We start from the raw sequence: 15,445 nt of genomic DNA, 5'->3' as shown, positions 1-15,445 counted from the left end.
ACAGAAGGGGTGTTGAGTACTTGGCAGACCATGACACATGGCTAGTGCATCTCATGTACTTTGGAGAGTCACAAGGTGTGCATTACTTGATGGCTTCTCTTGAACAGACAAGATGGATTCAAGTGGCTAATCAACTGCCATTATCCATAAGGTCTTTATTTGTTAACTTCTAGTAGCCATGAATCTATGAAAACTAGGACTAGCCTTTTCAACATGAAGGGAGAAAGAAAATGGCACATTTAAAGCAGGTCACCATAACTTATGCACCATCAAGCTGATTATAGCCCACTAGTCTCTAAGGCAACTCAGTATACAATATAAACTTCCTGCTCTTGCTGCCTCAAAGATACTATCAAAAGAGGTATTTTAGCTACACTATAAGGCAAGTGGGTTTCAGTCATATGGATTGGCCTCAAGTTGTGCAGCCTGTTCTCATAAATTTGTGTTCCTGTCCTGGAGCATAAGAAGAGCCATGCTGAATCAGACCAAGGGCCTATCAGTTTCATGATTTTGTTCACACAGTGGCCAACCAGCTGCCTAAAGGAAGCCCACAAGCAAGATGACTGCAACAATATCCTCCTACCCATGATCCCCAGCAACTGATATAAAGAGGGATAGTGGCTCTGTTCCTGAAGGGAGTAGATATCCATCATGACTAGTAGCCAGTGATAACCTTCTCCTCCATGAATTTGTCCACTCCCCTTCTAAAGCTTTCCAAGTTGACAGCTTACCAAATCCTGTGGTACTGAGTTCCACAATTTAACTATGTGCCTTGTGAAGAAGTACCTCCTTTTGTCTGTTCTGAATCATCCACCCTTCAGCTTCAGCAGATGACCCTGGGTTCTAATGGGAGAGAACAAACACAACACAATCAGTTTTGACCTATTGCAAGGCACCAATGGGATTTTATTTTGACTAATGGGAAATAGCACCAGAGGTAGATAAAAGAAAAACACAAGGAGGCAAGTTGATTTTCCAAAATGACTTCCAAGTGAACTGAATCCTAAATTACTTATAGGCCTCCCTCTATCTTTCCTTTATTGGATCACTAGCAAATTGTGCCAAATCCTCTTCGTTTTCTCCTTGAACATTTTTTTCTGTATACATATTCTTTTCTTTTTTTTAAGGAGTCAAAGGATCCGATGACAGTATAGATTTTCAAGATGAGTCCAAACAGATCAGCAAAGCAGCTGTGCCGAAACTACCTACTGATTCAGCAATGGGAATGAACAGGAGGGGGGGGGGAATTCCCATCATGCTAAATGAATCCCAGGGAGTTAGGTTATTTTTTAAAAAAAATACTGACACCTGATCACCTCGAACACTAAGCACAGGTGTGAGAATTCTCTTGTGTTTGACAGTTGGTTGAACACAGCCTGTGATAATTAACTCTAAATCAGCATCTCTGGCTCCACTCAAATCATAGCTTGCTCTTGTGCTTTGCAGATGCTACTGCATTACTACACAAAGGATAATTATTATTCTCTCTCTCTCTTTCTTGTTTAAACTTCAGTTAAATATGGCCTAGGTTCCTTCTGTTTTCTCACATCAGGCCCGTAGCTAACATGGGGCCCACGGGGCCCGGCCCCCTTGTGTTTCTTCTGGGCCCCCTTCCTCTGGGGCTGCCCCCAAAGTGCTCCAACTTACCACCTGCACTGTACTTCCATTTAATTAGCTGGCAGGCCCCCCCAAGGCCCCCTCCCAAAGTATTCCCTAGCTACGGGGCTGTCTCACATGGATCAATCATTCAAGAAACTGCATTCTATAAAGATAAGCCACCAACTGGGTGCTATGTACCTGATCAAAAAAACACAAATGTCTACACTTGATTTGAGATGAGATATCACAGTGTTTTGTGTAACTCAGCATAATTAGGACAGGATTTCCAGCATTGTACATAACCAAGGGAAAACAGGGCAGAGCCTCATGTTGCAGGGGAAATCAGCTAAGTCCAATCAAGTTAATGGGTTTAGAAGGCTATGACTCTGCTTAGGACTGTGCCATTCAAGGTGCTGTTTTAATCAGATAAACAGTCTCTCACAAGCATTCAGAGGTACATGTGAGATCTTGCTTATCAGATTTCACCTGAACCTGGATAGCCCAGGATAGCTTGACCTCATCAGATCTTGGAAGCTAAGCAGGGTCAGTCCTGGTCAGTATTTAGATGGGAGACCAGCAAACAATACCAGAGTCAATACACACAGGCAGGCAATGGGAAGCAGAAGTCTGAATGTCTCTTGCCTGGAGAACCCTAGGCTTGCCATAGGTCAGCTGTAACTTGACAGCAAAAATACAACAAAAAAACTCAGCCAAATTACCCTCAGTACCTAAGAACTGTCAAGGCTATTTCTGATTATGATGATGCAGCAGAGTTCTTGCAATAATTTTGTGCCACTTTTGTTGTCTGAGTGAGAGGTTTGCAGGATGCTACCTAGATGACTAATAACTTTTACTCACACTGTGAAAATTACATGGGCTATCATGCCTCATACTTTATACTGTAAACAGCTCACCAAAGACGATCAAGAAAATATTTCACCCTGTGAGAAAACACAACACAATTATACCTCATAGGGTGGATTTATTCCTTCCTTTGAAGCAGCTGGCATTGACCACAGAAGGATGCAGGCTAGTGGTGTGGACTGGTACATCTAATCTGTGTCTAACACAATGATCAATGATACAGTGAGATAAAAATTTAGTTGGAATGTGCTCAGCTCTGCTATATAAAACAATGATGATTAATGTTGCCCGAATATTAAAAGTAACATTGCATCACTGCTATGCTGTTAGAGCTCGAAATAATATTGTGTTAATAACTGGTTTCACAGTTTCAATTAATTAATTTTCTTTTTTGTTCTTCAGAATCTTTATCCTAGAGAATGGCTGTCTGAAGATATATAATGTTACCAAATCAGATGCAGGTGTCTACACTTGCATAGCAATGAATCAATTTGGAATTGCGAGAAACTCAGGGAACCTGATTGTGAAAGGTACTTTATTGTCTTCATTTGTGCGTTATGCATATTGGAAGAGCACATGCATATTTGACTGAGCCTGCTGAGATGTCAAAGAACATAATAGTAGTGTCTGAGGCATGGTATGAACCAAATCTCTTTACTGGAGCAGAGCTGCTGAGATGCCTTTGGCAAACCAGAGGGTGCCTGGCCATACAGCAGGTGGTGCCTGTGCTTTGATATCATTCTTAGATGTAATACTAAGAACTACTAAAAAAATCACTCTCCGTGTCCCAGTCTGGATATTGTATTATTTCAAATAGGTTACTGTTCTTCCAAAGATATGATAAAGGGTAAGAATTTACTATCCTGGCCTAGCGTTAGGAATGAAATGTAAAAATTGCCTTGAGAGTTCTAATCAGGCCCTTCCTTGTAGATGTGGAAATCTGAATTTCTGAATCTTTGATTTACTTGGCTAAGTAAGTATACTCAATAAGAGTATAAATGGGAGATTTGATTGAACTGAATACGGATTCTAACATGATGATCACAGAGTTGGGAATAATTACCTTATGGTAATTATATCTTATTAGGCCAGGGACCGTACCTAGTGATTGACAAAATAAGAGGTGGAAGTCACCAAACGGAATGGATATTTTGTTTTTGAGGGAATAGGGGCTCTTTTAGGACAAAATTAAAAGAGATCAGTTTAGAATTGCTAGAGATGCAGGGAATTTGGTTGTGAAAGACTTTATTGCCAGTATAACCATTTTTGATGCTTTTAGATTTCATATGGTCCCTTGTTTACCAATTTCAATTCACCTCATTTTCATTTCATTGATGACACTTTGGGTCCACTATTCATACATTATTTTTATACCACATAAATGTCCTTTTTGCCATTTATAAGTCATTTATATGCAATCAAAGTTTAAAAATAACACTAAAAACAGTGTTTAACCCACACAAAATATTTCTGCATGAGGAAAGAGGAACTGATAAAAAAACACAAAGACGTGTGGGTTCATTTCTCACTGAGGATAGGAATATTTGACTCAATCTCAACAGCTTTCAAAATATGGCCTCATCCCTAGAGAACACTTAACTGCTAGAAGCCACATTAAGCCTCATGTACATGGCCTCAGTAGGGTCACTTGCTGAGTTCTCAGCTGAACATTTTTGGCAGGCTGGCTCCACTGTCCTTCCAGACATTTATGGGGTCAATAATGTACTTTGATTTCAAATGGCTATGGACTGTCCTGTAGAGACATGAGGCTGGTGATGGATTGTGTGATAATGGTAAATCTATTTAAAATGTAATAACTATGTGGAGAAGTGTCTCATCTTTATGTCCTTCCACACAATCACCCCAACAGCTGGACATACAGACTGATAAATACGGAGTCCCCTTTGTTTAAGGATGGTGGTAAAGGTAAAGGTTCCCTTGCTCGAAAGCCAGTCGAATCCGACTCTAGGGTTGCGGTGCTCATCTCCGTTTCAAAGCCAAAGAGCCAGCGCTGTCCAAAGACATTTCCATGGTCATGTGACCGGCATGACTAAACACCAAGGCGCACAGAATGCTGTTACCTTCCCACTGAAGTGGTACCTATTTATCTACTTGCAATTTCTTGCTTTCGAACTGCTAGGTTAGCAGGAGTTGGACCTAGAGATGGGAGTTCACTCTGTCATGCAGCACACTTGGGTCTCCAACTGCTGAACTACCGACCTTCCACAGCATGCAGTTCAGCGTCTTAACCACTTGAGCCACCGCAGCTCCTAAGGATGGTGGTAGAGGTGGGCAATTTCTGCAAAAACAGTGAAAGAGTGATGCAGCAATAAAAAAACACACCTTATTGTCCAACAACTACAGATATTTTCCCACCCAACAACTAATAATACTGACCTAACATCAGAAGTACCTGTTATGTAATCAGGGATTTCCCCCACTTTTGCTCAAAATTAGTATTCCTATCCCCCACATTATTCAGAATGACTGTAGCTGACATATTGAGCTCTTTGGGGGAAAGTGACTTTGCGTTACTGTGTGACACTTCACTTCTGTTTCATCCACATCAGACTTCATTAAGACAAGTCCCATAAGAAGGGATTTAAGAGGATGTGACTGATAGACCTTGATGTGATGTGTCAAAATGCTGCCATCAGGTTAATATGTGAGGGGAAAAAGGTTTACTAGGACTCTGGATTGGCATTTCAAGACAAGTCAAATGAGGCACCTGAGATGAGCAAGATGCCCAAGTCAGTCTTATTTTTCTGAGGGAAAAATGGTCACTGCAGCGTTTTTTATCATTTCTGATATATAATTAGAATAATGATATCAGTATAAATAAACTTTTAAAAAAGTATTTCATGTTTGTTAAGACCAGTTCTGCAAATAAAAATGCCATGCTCCTTCAAAACAGACCCCAAACCCAAACTAGCTTCACCTCTCAGAGTAGGCACGCAATAATGTGTCTTCTTTTGCTATGCTGCTTTTCCTCATGTTCATGTATTTAATTACATTAAAAACACTTTTCTCCACTCAATTGTGGTCTCAAAGCAACTTACAGTATTACCACCCCCCTCTCACACACACACACACACCAGAAAACCAAAAATATTGAAACCCAAGTTAACAACGAATCTACTATCAATGAAATAATGAACATGCAGGAGATGGGGCAGAGCAGACTGTAGCAGCTCTGCCTGTTGATAGCAACAGTCTCTTCCCCAGACAAGCAGTCATGCCTTTCCTTCCTCCCTCTCAAGGACCAACATTCCTTTCAGCATCCAGAGACTGGAGAGGAGGGACAGACTTTGTTAACACTTCGACACTTTGTTAACACATTTATCATTATTTTTCCCTGGAGTGCAACTAACTGTCATATCTAAATGCCTTCAAAACAGCATGGGTAAATTAGCCGTGTCTTTCTAGAAGAAGCTGTGCATTCATCTTAAACTCCTTTCATTTATTCCTCTATGTTTTGTTATATGGATCCCACCATGTGTATGTGTTTGATGCTCTGATATGAACCCTGTTAAGAAGGGCTGTGGTTCAGTGGGAGGGCACACACTTTATATACAGAAGGCCCCAGGTTCAGTCCATGACATCCTCAGTTAAATGGACCAAAGAAGTAGGTGCTGAAAAAGACCTTCCAATGTCTCATGCCCTGGACAGCTGCTGCCAATCACAGAAAACAATGCTGAGCTAAATAAACCTAAACATGTTTATAGACTTCCCTGTTCCACTGGTAAAATGAATAGTTCTGGATATGCATACACAAGATTGCACATTGGAATGATTTCTGGGATTCAGATGAAGGTATGTATCTAGAGTTTTGTGTTTGTTTGTTGTTTGTTTTTAAATAGTGAGCCTCACACAAGGCTTGGCTAACTTGGATTTTTCATAGAGTCAGGTGGCTAACATGGATTTTTCATGTACGTCGACTTGAAATGTTCAAATATTACCATATTCAGTGCAGCATGATATTCAGTAATGTTGAACATTCCTGCAGGCAACAACTGGTACTGTTGTGTACTTCTTCAAGTGGTGGGTGAAATCCTTCTGCAGGGAGGCCTAGCTATACCCTGTCAGGCTTTTGATGGGTGCTGTGCCTGAAAGGGAGAAAAATCCTCCCATGATTGTCAGTTAATAGAGATTTTCATACAGCTCAAGAGACAGAAGCATGTGCTTTGATTCTGAAGGGCTGGGGTTAAGTCATCACTGATAAACCTACGAAGAGGTTATTCAAGTGCCAGCAAACCCAGATGTAGAGGGGCAATTTAAAGGTATTTTTTTCCTCTTGGTTTTCCAGCAATCTGATCTTGTTTGGCATTTAAAAATAATTGGTTTTCTCTGCAGATGTCTCTTCATCCTGATATTAAATGGTAACTAACTGATGAGGCAGCGGGTTTTGTTGTGGAGACATTACTTTTAATATAATTATCAGCCTTCTGCAACAAAGGTTGAAGCCAGATAACATTAACAATGCTGGCATTTTTAAGAAAAATGAGATATTCACTCTAGTTTATAATAAGACAAAGTTTCTCCCCCGACTGATTGGTCTTATTTTGATAATGTCAGAATAGTTTTATCTTGCCAACAGCCATGTTTACTCAACCTCTGCTTATCAAATAAGGATGTTTCACATGGCCGTTGTGAAAGTGACAATTAGAACAAATACAATGTAGTGTGGCAGCAGGTCTGGGAAATTCCACAGCCCTGCTATCAGTGCTTACAACTTTCAGTTTCTAAGCTGAAGGTCAGGTCCAGAGAATCATGTGGTCAGATTAGGGAGGCTCACAACATTTGACAGTGCTGAATTTGTCTTTCCACTCTCATGCAAAACACATTAGGATTACTCCTTTTATTTCACCACCTTAGAAATAATTATTTAATAGATAATTATTAAGAAAGAGGCTTTGACCTGCTTTCTGAACTCTGTAATGGCAGAAGGCACAAGCAGCAACAGCAGATTTTTCCATAGATGTGCACAATTTTAAACACATTCAGTCGACAAGCGATCCAAATCACATTCTGAATGAAGACATGAGACACAAGTCTATGGGTAAAAATAAGGGGTTGTTTTTTTAAAAAAATATGAATGACTAATTTACATGATTAACATGTCCCTAATTTTGACTGTGGGTTACAATTATTAGGCAGTCTTTATGGGCTGCCAGCATTCTGGACAATTCCAATCTGGATCAAAACTCAAGTGGCTTTATTTATCCTAAAAACAAACCGCAGTCCATGTAATACCTTTTACTGGGACCAACCAAGATTATTTTAAAGCCGTTTCTCTCCAGCATCATGAAAATTGCTAGCCTTGGTAATTTCAGCGGAGAGACACCATCTGCTTCTCACAGAAACCATGGTGCAACCTGACACCAGAGGCATTGATGTATGTCTCTCTGCCCACCAGCACTGAACACAAGGATGCTGGTGAGAAAACACCATAAAACCCTGGCCTGAAATTTTGATATGGGGCCAGCACATCTGCAAACATTTTTTTTATCTTGGTAATGGTGGACAATGCCATCAAGTCACAGCTGACTTATGGTGACTCCTAGGGGTTTTCAAGACAAGAGATGAACAGCAGCCCTATCCTACTTCTTCCTTCGTTGTTCATCCCCAGGCTATACCACAGACTTCTGATAGATTTGAAACCAATAAGACATGTGGCACTGAGAATGTGTGCGCATGCACATGCATGAGCAAATGTGCATTGTTCTTATTTTTAAGACCCACAGTGTTTATAGAAGCACTTATGTGCACCAGGAGGGGTGCACAGCCGGCATTCGAAGGTTCCTGAACATTACATCTCATTTTTGCACATAGCGAGCATGTATCATAATTGTGAATTATGTGACAATTATATCTTTGTAAATGTAAAGAAAAGCTTCGATTTGACAATTGCAAAATTTATTAAAAATCAAAATAACAACATGCTATTATAATGATAGTGTTTGCAGGGAACATTTGTTTTGGTTCCCCTCCAGAGAAGTTTTGGCTGTTCAATTATAGGCCTCATTGCTTCAGCATTATATTCAACGGAAATGTCAGAATTCCAAAAAGCATATCTAATGTGCAAATTAAGTTTATTGCTGCTCATTGAGTTGTTTATTCCTTGTGATAGAAGTCTTTATTATACCTCAAGTGTACTAAATGTCTTCTCTGTTTTTCTGTTTGAAAATGAGGCCTGCTCCGTAATGCATGGTTGCAGTTTGTAAGCAAGACAGCTAGATAATGGGAAAGAGGGAGCTTTTAAGAGACATTTAAAAAGATTTGAGATGGAAACCTAAAGGGAAACCTCCATAAAGAAAACAGCTTGTATTATGCAAAGCCAACATCTCAGCATCACTCATAATGGTTGATGTGATCAGGCTATAGACTGACAGAGCCAGACGATTCTGGCATCAGCCTTCTATAAAAGATGCATTTTTGTTTTGCTAAGAGTGCAAGAATGCACCCTTATACCCCACATAATGCACAGCTGAACTGCTTAACGAAGCAGAACAACAGAACAAAATAAAGCAACAGAGCCAAACTTCAGCGTTTCCCAACTAATCCTGAAGGGTTTTCTTTTCGTTTTACTAGTATAAAAATAGTGTACCTCTGCACTTCAGTTAAAACCCTTTCAAGACTAGCCCTTTGTATGCCAAAAAAACCCTTTAATTTTTTTTAAAAAAATCAGCACACAAAGAGATGTCTTTGAAATTGTTTCTTTGTAGTGTTTGTTTTTATTTTAACCACTGACAACTTGTGTTCTGGGATCCCTGAATCTCATAGTTCCAGATGCACACAACAGGTATCCATAGTTAAAGGATCTTATTTAGTAGGTCTTGAGGAATATCTTTATCCACTGAAGTCAGACAATACTGAGCTGGATGTTCTGATTTGCTATAAATATGTTTCCTGCCTTTTAAACAGTAACCATTACCTGGTGAAAATACCCAGATGCCAGAGACTTGCCCGCTTTACTGCTCTGGCTCTAGCAGGCCAAGCAGATCAGCAGGCTGAGAGACAACACAATGTAGTGGTTAAAGCATCAGGCTAGGATCTAGGTAAACCCAGGTTTGAATCCCCACTCTGCCATGGAAGATCTCTGGGTGATCTTGGGCCAGTTACACACTCTTAGCCTAACCTACCTCACAGGGTTGTTGTGAAGACAAAATAGAGGAGAGGAGAACGATATAAACTGCTTTGGGTCTCTACTGAGGAGAAAGGTGGGATATAAATAAAGTAAATAAAGTTGCAAATGATATTTGTAGTCTTCTGCGGGACTGTCACTGGCATATAAGCCCCATTCTCTCACCCTTCAAGAAGCACTGTGGGATCAGCTGATAGCCTCAGTAGTGGGCACGAATTTTTAGAGTTCTTGGTTGGCAAGAAACCTAACCCAATTGTGTCCACCAGTTTTGGCTACTTGTGTTGGGGATCAGACTTGGCATTGGTTAGGTCACAGATAAGACCCAAATTACATGAGATATTCCCTAGATGACTTTTGCTTTCCCAAACCCAACATGTTTTCCCTTCAGGAATATCATTTTAAAGATCAGAGGGAGTCTTTTTTTGGCTTGAACTGCTGATTGGGGGGAGGGGCTCTTCCCTTCCTCCCATGCCATTTTCAGAGGCTGAAATACCCCCTTCCCAAGTTATTTGCATAACCTCAAGTTATGTAGATAACTCCTTGGGTGGCATTTCAGTCTCTGAGAAGTAGAGACGGAGCCCACCCTCAAGCTGAAAAAGACTCTGATCTTTAAAATTATATTCCTGCAGCTGATGTATGGCTTTGGGGAAAACAAGTTGGATATGGGAATATCCAGAGTCATCCTGTGAACAAATATATTGTGTATTTTGGCCCTAAGTGGTGGCAAAATCATTGTGTATTAGGTACTTCAACTTCATTAAGACTGACAAGCACCGTGAGCCATCTGTGGATAGGGGGGAGCCACATGAGCCAAAGAGTATGGGCTAAGTGGCCCAAGGCCCTGGGAAATGAGTTCTGTCAGTGTTGTGGCATCATCTTCTGAACCCAGAATAAGAAAATAATGTTGACAAACAGCATATCTCTGCACAGTTTGGTTTGCAGCCCAGGAACAGTGAAGGGCAGCTTCATTACCACTCCAAGTTTGGAGCCAGGGTGATTCTGCCCAAATGTCACCAAACATATTGAGTAGACTCTTAGGTAGCCCATATTATATGAGAGAAAGAGTCAATACAGCTAACTAACAATTTAATAAAACTTATTTTAATTCACATTTTTTTATTTTGAGGAATGGGACCAAAGCATCTTCATATTTTCAGGTTGCCCTAGAAAATTAGTCTATTGCATTTGACTTGGTACTTCAGTCTGACATCTTCCACAATGTAGACTCTGACACAAAGAATTCATTCAGCTTTTCTACAGTTTCTTTTAGTAATCCTTTTCAGATCTTTGGAGTCTAACAGCCCATCTGTCTCTTGGCTGGTTTCTGCTGTGGATGTATTTAGACAATTTTTTACTATCTTAGCCATATGCTTGTCATGTTCCTCTTTCACTTGCCTTATTGCCAACTTACATTTGTTTGCCAGAATTTGTACTTCTGCAAAGAAAAAGAAGAAGAAAAAGAATATGAAAATATAGAGGCCATAATCCGTAGAAGAGTGTGACTTGTCCATGACATTGCATCTATTATATTTTTTATCCCGTCCTTCCTTCCAGGAGCTCAGGACAGTGTTGCTCTTCCTTCTCCTATTTTGTGCTCTCAACAGCAATGTGAAGTCAGGCTAAGAAGCAGCAGGTGGCCTAAGCTTACCCACTGGGTTTCATAGCAGATAGGACTGGGTCTCAGATCTCCCTATTGTATTCCAGCAATCTGCAGTGTACTGCATCGGCTCTCCTAGAGGAACCTATTTGATTTTCTCCAAACAGCTACTCTTCCCTACTGCTCTTACTGTAAACAAGGTGTTTTTTTTAATAAACTGAAGAATAATTTCAAAGATAAGACCAATTCAAACTTAGAGGTTCATCTCTTCTCAGAGGACTGTATCTTATCTGTTGTCCTACTGTCAATTGTTTTGAAGTTTAACCATGCATAAATTTGTTCAACATGAAATAAAACATATTAAATGCTATCTCCTTGGTTTAGCATATTTTTCATGGGGAATGCAGTTTTCATGTAGAAACTCTTTCTTAAAACACCTCTCTCAATAAAATCAAAGATGTACAGACCTCATGGGGGAACTTTGCCATCCTAATCAAGTTTATTTGAATCATAACACCAATTGCAATACACATATAGTGTTTCTTTTGCCAAGAATCTGGTTAACGTTTTCTGTAAACCTTGATTGATAATAAATCACAAGTATAAGAAGTAGGGATGGGCACAAACTGGGAAAATGTGGTTTAATTTGAACTGAACTGAACCCTTTAAAAATGGTTTGTGGAAACCTGGGAAAACAGCTGAGTGGCTGCTCAGCTGTTTTGGACTGTCTTTTGCAGTCCCTTTAAAGGGACTGCACAAGATAGCCCAAAACAGCTGTGCAACAGGGAGCACCTACCCACAACTTAGCTGTTTTTGCGATTTTCACGGCAAACAGAAAGCAGGGGTTTAAAGAGAGTCCCTTTAAACCCCTGCTTTCTGTACCATCCATGAACTGCTATGAACTCTTTTTAAAGTTTGTGGAAGTTCCTGATGGTAGACCCATCACAAACATCTGTTTGCAAACCATGAACAGGACAAAATTCATGATGAATTTTGCTTTCTGGTTTGGTTTGTGCCCATCCCTAATAAGAAGACAGTAACAAAAGTAACATAGAAAAGTACATAGAAACTAATAAAGATAGGTGCATGTTCCCTGTTGAATTTGTTTTTATATTTGTTTATACTTTTGTCAACAGGTTGTTGGGGCTTTTTTGTTTTGGGGTTTTCCTTGCTGTCAGTTTTGTAGATCCATTTTGTTGATACACATGTGGTTATTATAAACAATTTATATGAGGTTTATATTGAAACATAATTATATTGAAAAAGCAAAGAATAGACTTTATGGGGAAAATTTGGTACACAGGAACAGAGAAAGGAATGAAAAAATAAAGAATAACAGGCTCCACTAGAACAAGAGAAAAGAGAAACCCAAACCAGGAGCTTTCAAGTTAAAACAAGAGAGGTGAAAAATTTGAAATCATCCCTACTGGGAAGTGACATGCTTTAAGGACTGTTCCTACCTCTGAGAAACTACAGCATCTGGCATTATTAGCCTTTTTTAGGTGCCGCGGCAGCACATCCAGTAGTGTGCACTGCAGTCAAGAAAAGCATCCTGTGCTGGGTAATGGGATTAGCCCATTTCCCTTAGGAAATCCCACAAAGGCTGATTATAAGTCAAGTAAAAGACAGTTGGGAAAATCAGGGTTCAAGGCAGCACAAAAAAATAGACAAACAAAAACAGTGGTTCCAAGTGGCCCTTTGTATTCTGCTCATGCTTCTCTGCATCTGAGCTACAGCCAAGCAAAATAAGATCAAAGAGGTGCTGATGTTCATGTTCTCCAGTGCTATGATTAAGATCATGGCCAGGGCCAGCAGAAGGATACAATCCAGGCTGGCATGATGGCAATGGATGTTTGTGTCTGACCCAAAGTGGCACTGGTTCAGCGAAGTAGTTTGTAGGATCAGGATGTCCGAATGGTAGGACTGGAGAGAATGTTTTGAAGCTGTCTAGTCTCCCTGTTTCCCAAACAAGATGATGTATTTGTGTCAGTCTGTCTAGTTGCTGACAACTTTTTCAGAGTTTATGCTCGTGGTAACATTTGATTTGCCTCCTTATTTGAGGAAGAGAAGTATCGGAACATTCAAAAAAATCTCCCCTTCACACACACACACCCTGGTTCCTCCCAAGTTCCACTCACACTCATACCATAGAAGTGTTAAAAGAGGGTGAGTGAGTTGTGGGGAAATTTTGCTTTCTTTCCTCAGGCTCTGAATTCTTGTGCAAAGAAGAAATATTCTCACAAAAGCCAAAATGGAGTTGGGAGAAAATTATATTTAACAGAATATAACGTACAAAAAAAGAAGTCACTTTTTTCCTTCTTCAACAGAGAAAACTGTCCTTATTACACCACCTTCCAAAATGGATGTTACAGTTGGAGAAAGCATAGTCTTACCTTGTCAGGTATCCAAAGATCCATCCATTGATGTTGCATTTTCATGGTCATTCAACGGAGATGTTATAGATTTTAAAAGAAGAATGACCCATTTTGAAAGAGTTGGAGGAGTAAGTTTTGTAAACTCTATTCTGTAGTCATTTTCTTACTTTAAAAATAATTCTGAAATCATATGAGAAATATTAAACTGCATCTGTTTCTATTGGGCATTAGAAAATCAGTTTAAAGCCACATGAATTGACTTTGTTTTAAGTGTTCATAGGCTTTTTTTCTGATGTTAACTTTAAGACTACCATACAACAGTTTAAATTGAAGTGTTTTATGTCAAATTCTGTGTGCATGATTCATTTCAGCCTTCTTCAGTTGACATTAAAGGTAAAAGTTTCTCTTGCTCGAAAGCCAGTCAAATCCGACTCTAGGGGGCAGTGCTCATCTCCCTTTCCAAGCTAATGAGCTAGCACTGTCTGAAGACATTTCTGTGGTCATGTGGCTGGCATGACTAAATGCCAAGGTGCACAGAGCACTGTTACCTTCCCACCAAAGTGGTACCTGTTTATCTACTTGCAAATTCTTGCTTTCGAACTACTAGGCTGGCAGGAGTTGGGGGGGGGGATGGGAGCACTAGGGTCTCGAACTGCTGAACTACAGACCTTCCAGTCTGCAACTCAGCATCTTAATCTCTGAGCCACTGTGGCCCCTGGCATTATGTACATTAATTTCATCGCATTTAGATGGGAAGCAGGCATGAGTGCCCTGCCTACCAGCCTACATGCAATTGACATGCCATGAGAATGCCAAGGTACTTGTGCATAGGCTCCACCCCCATGATTGGGAATGTATGAAAAAGCAGTGATTAACATGCATAATGTTTGAAGACAGCTTCCCTCTGATGGCTTTGAATACCTAGTGTTTGATCTAAATATTGCAAGCTAAATTTTACGGACCTGTGCTGTTTAGACATCCCTAGATGCCACTTTGCTTATTTTACTGTTGTTTCTAATACTGATAATTTTATGCTTGTTTTATGACTTTATTTTTATATTGTTTTTACCTTGAGAGCTGCCTGCAACATATTCCTGGAGAAATGGCATATACATAGTATGAATAAATACCTTTCCTTATGGCTAGGGGATGCTAGATTTAAGCTTGGAGCATGAGGGGGGTGGTCTTGTCTCGGCAGTAGAGCATCTGCTTTGTAACTGGAAGCACTCAGGTTCAATCCCTGGCATCTCCATTTTAAAGGATCAGACAGTAAGTGATGTGATAGCTCTCTATCTGAAACCCTGGAGAGCCATTGCCAGTCAGAGCAGACAATACTGACCTTGGTAGGCCAATGGTCAGACTTGATATGGCAGCTTCCAGTCTGTTCCCCATCAACAACAGCATCAACAGCAAAGCCCAGCAGCTGGCTTTATGTCCATGGGGAACAGCCTGGAAATCAGGAAGCTTCCAGAGTGGAGAATACTCCCTCCCCACATGCATGCATATACACACACACAGTAGTAGAAGTTACAGTCCTCATATGGTGATCAGCCTTACTTGTGTCTGATGCAAATAAGACAGTGATATTCATCTTCCTTGCAATGGAAGGCTACCGTTGAAGAGAAGCCCAAGTTATATTCCTGATCTAGATCCTGCCCAGTTAGGAATGTAGCACATTGTCCTGGGCATACTTGGTAAAGTACTTCCATTAATTTAGTAAGATAGGCATGGCCCTTCTACACTCTCTAACAACAGTACAGGCATGCAAAGCAACAGACATGCAACCCACATTCAGAAACTCTGTATAGATCTTCAGTTCCAGGCTGATTTGCAGTAACAACACATTATATGGAACTATGCAACAGA

The 15,445-nt window shown here is 40.2% G+C and overlaps 1 protein-coding gene across 1 annotated transcript in view; it reads left to right on the top strand.

Annotated features, from left to right (window-relative positions):
* CNTN6 (contactin 6) overlaps positions 1-15,445 on the top strand; it is a 189,688-nt gene that overhangs the window by 137,902 nt on the left and 36,341 nt on the right. Inside the window, exons 9-10 of the mRNA XM_015405452.1 lie at positions 2,866-2,993; positions 13,532-13,707. Of these exons, the coding sequence (XP_015260938.1) occupies positions 2,866-2,993; positions 13,532-13,707 (304 nt within the window). The remainder of the gene's footprint in view (positions 1-2,865; positions 2,994-13,531; positions 13,708-15,445) is intronic.

The sequence above is a fragment of the Gekko japonicus genome, unplaced genomic scaffold (assembly GCF_001447785.1).
Source record: "Gekko japonicus isolate JY-2015 unplaced genomic scaffold, Gekko_japonicus_V1.1 scaffold1778, whole genome shotgun sequence".
Classification (NCBI taxonomy): domain Eukaryota; kingdom Metazoa; phylum Chordata; class Lepidosauria; order Squamata; family Gekkonidae; genus Gekko; species Gekko japonicus.
This window is presented reverse-complemented; position numbering and strand designations above follow the sequence as displayed.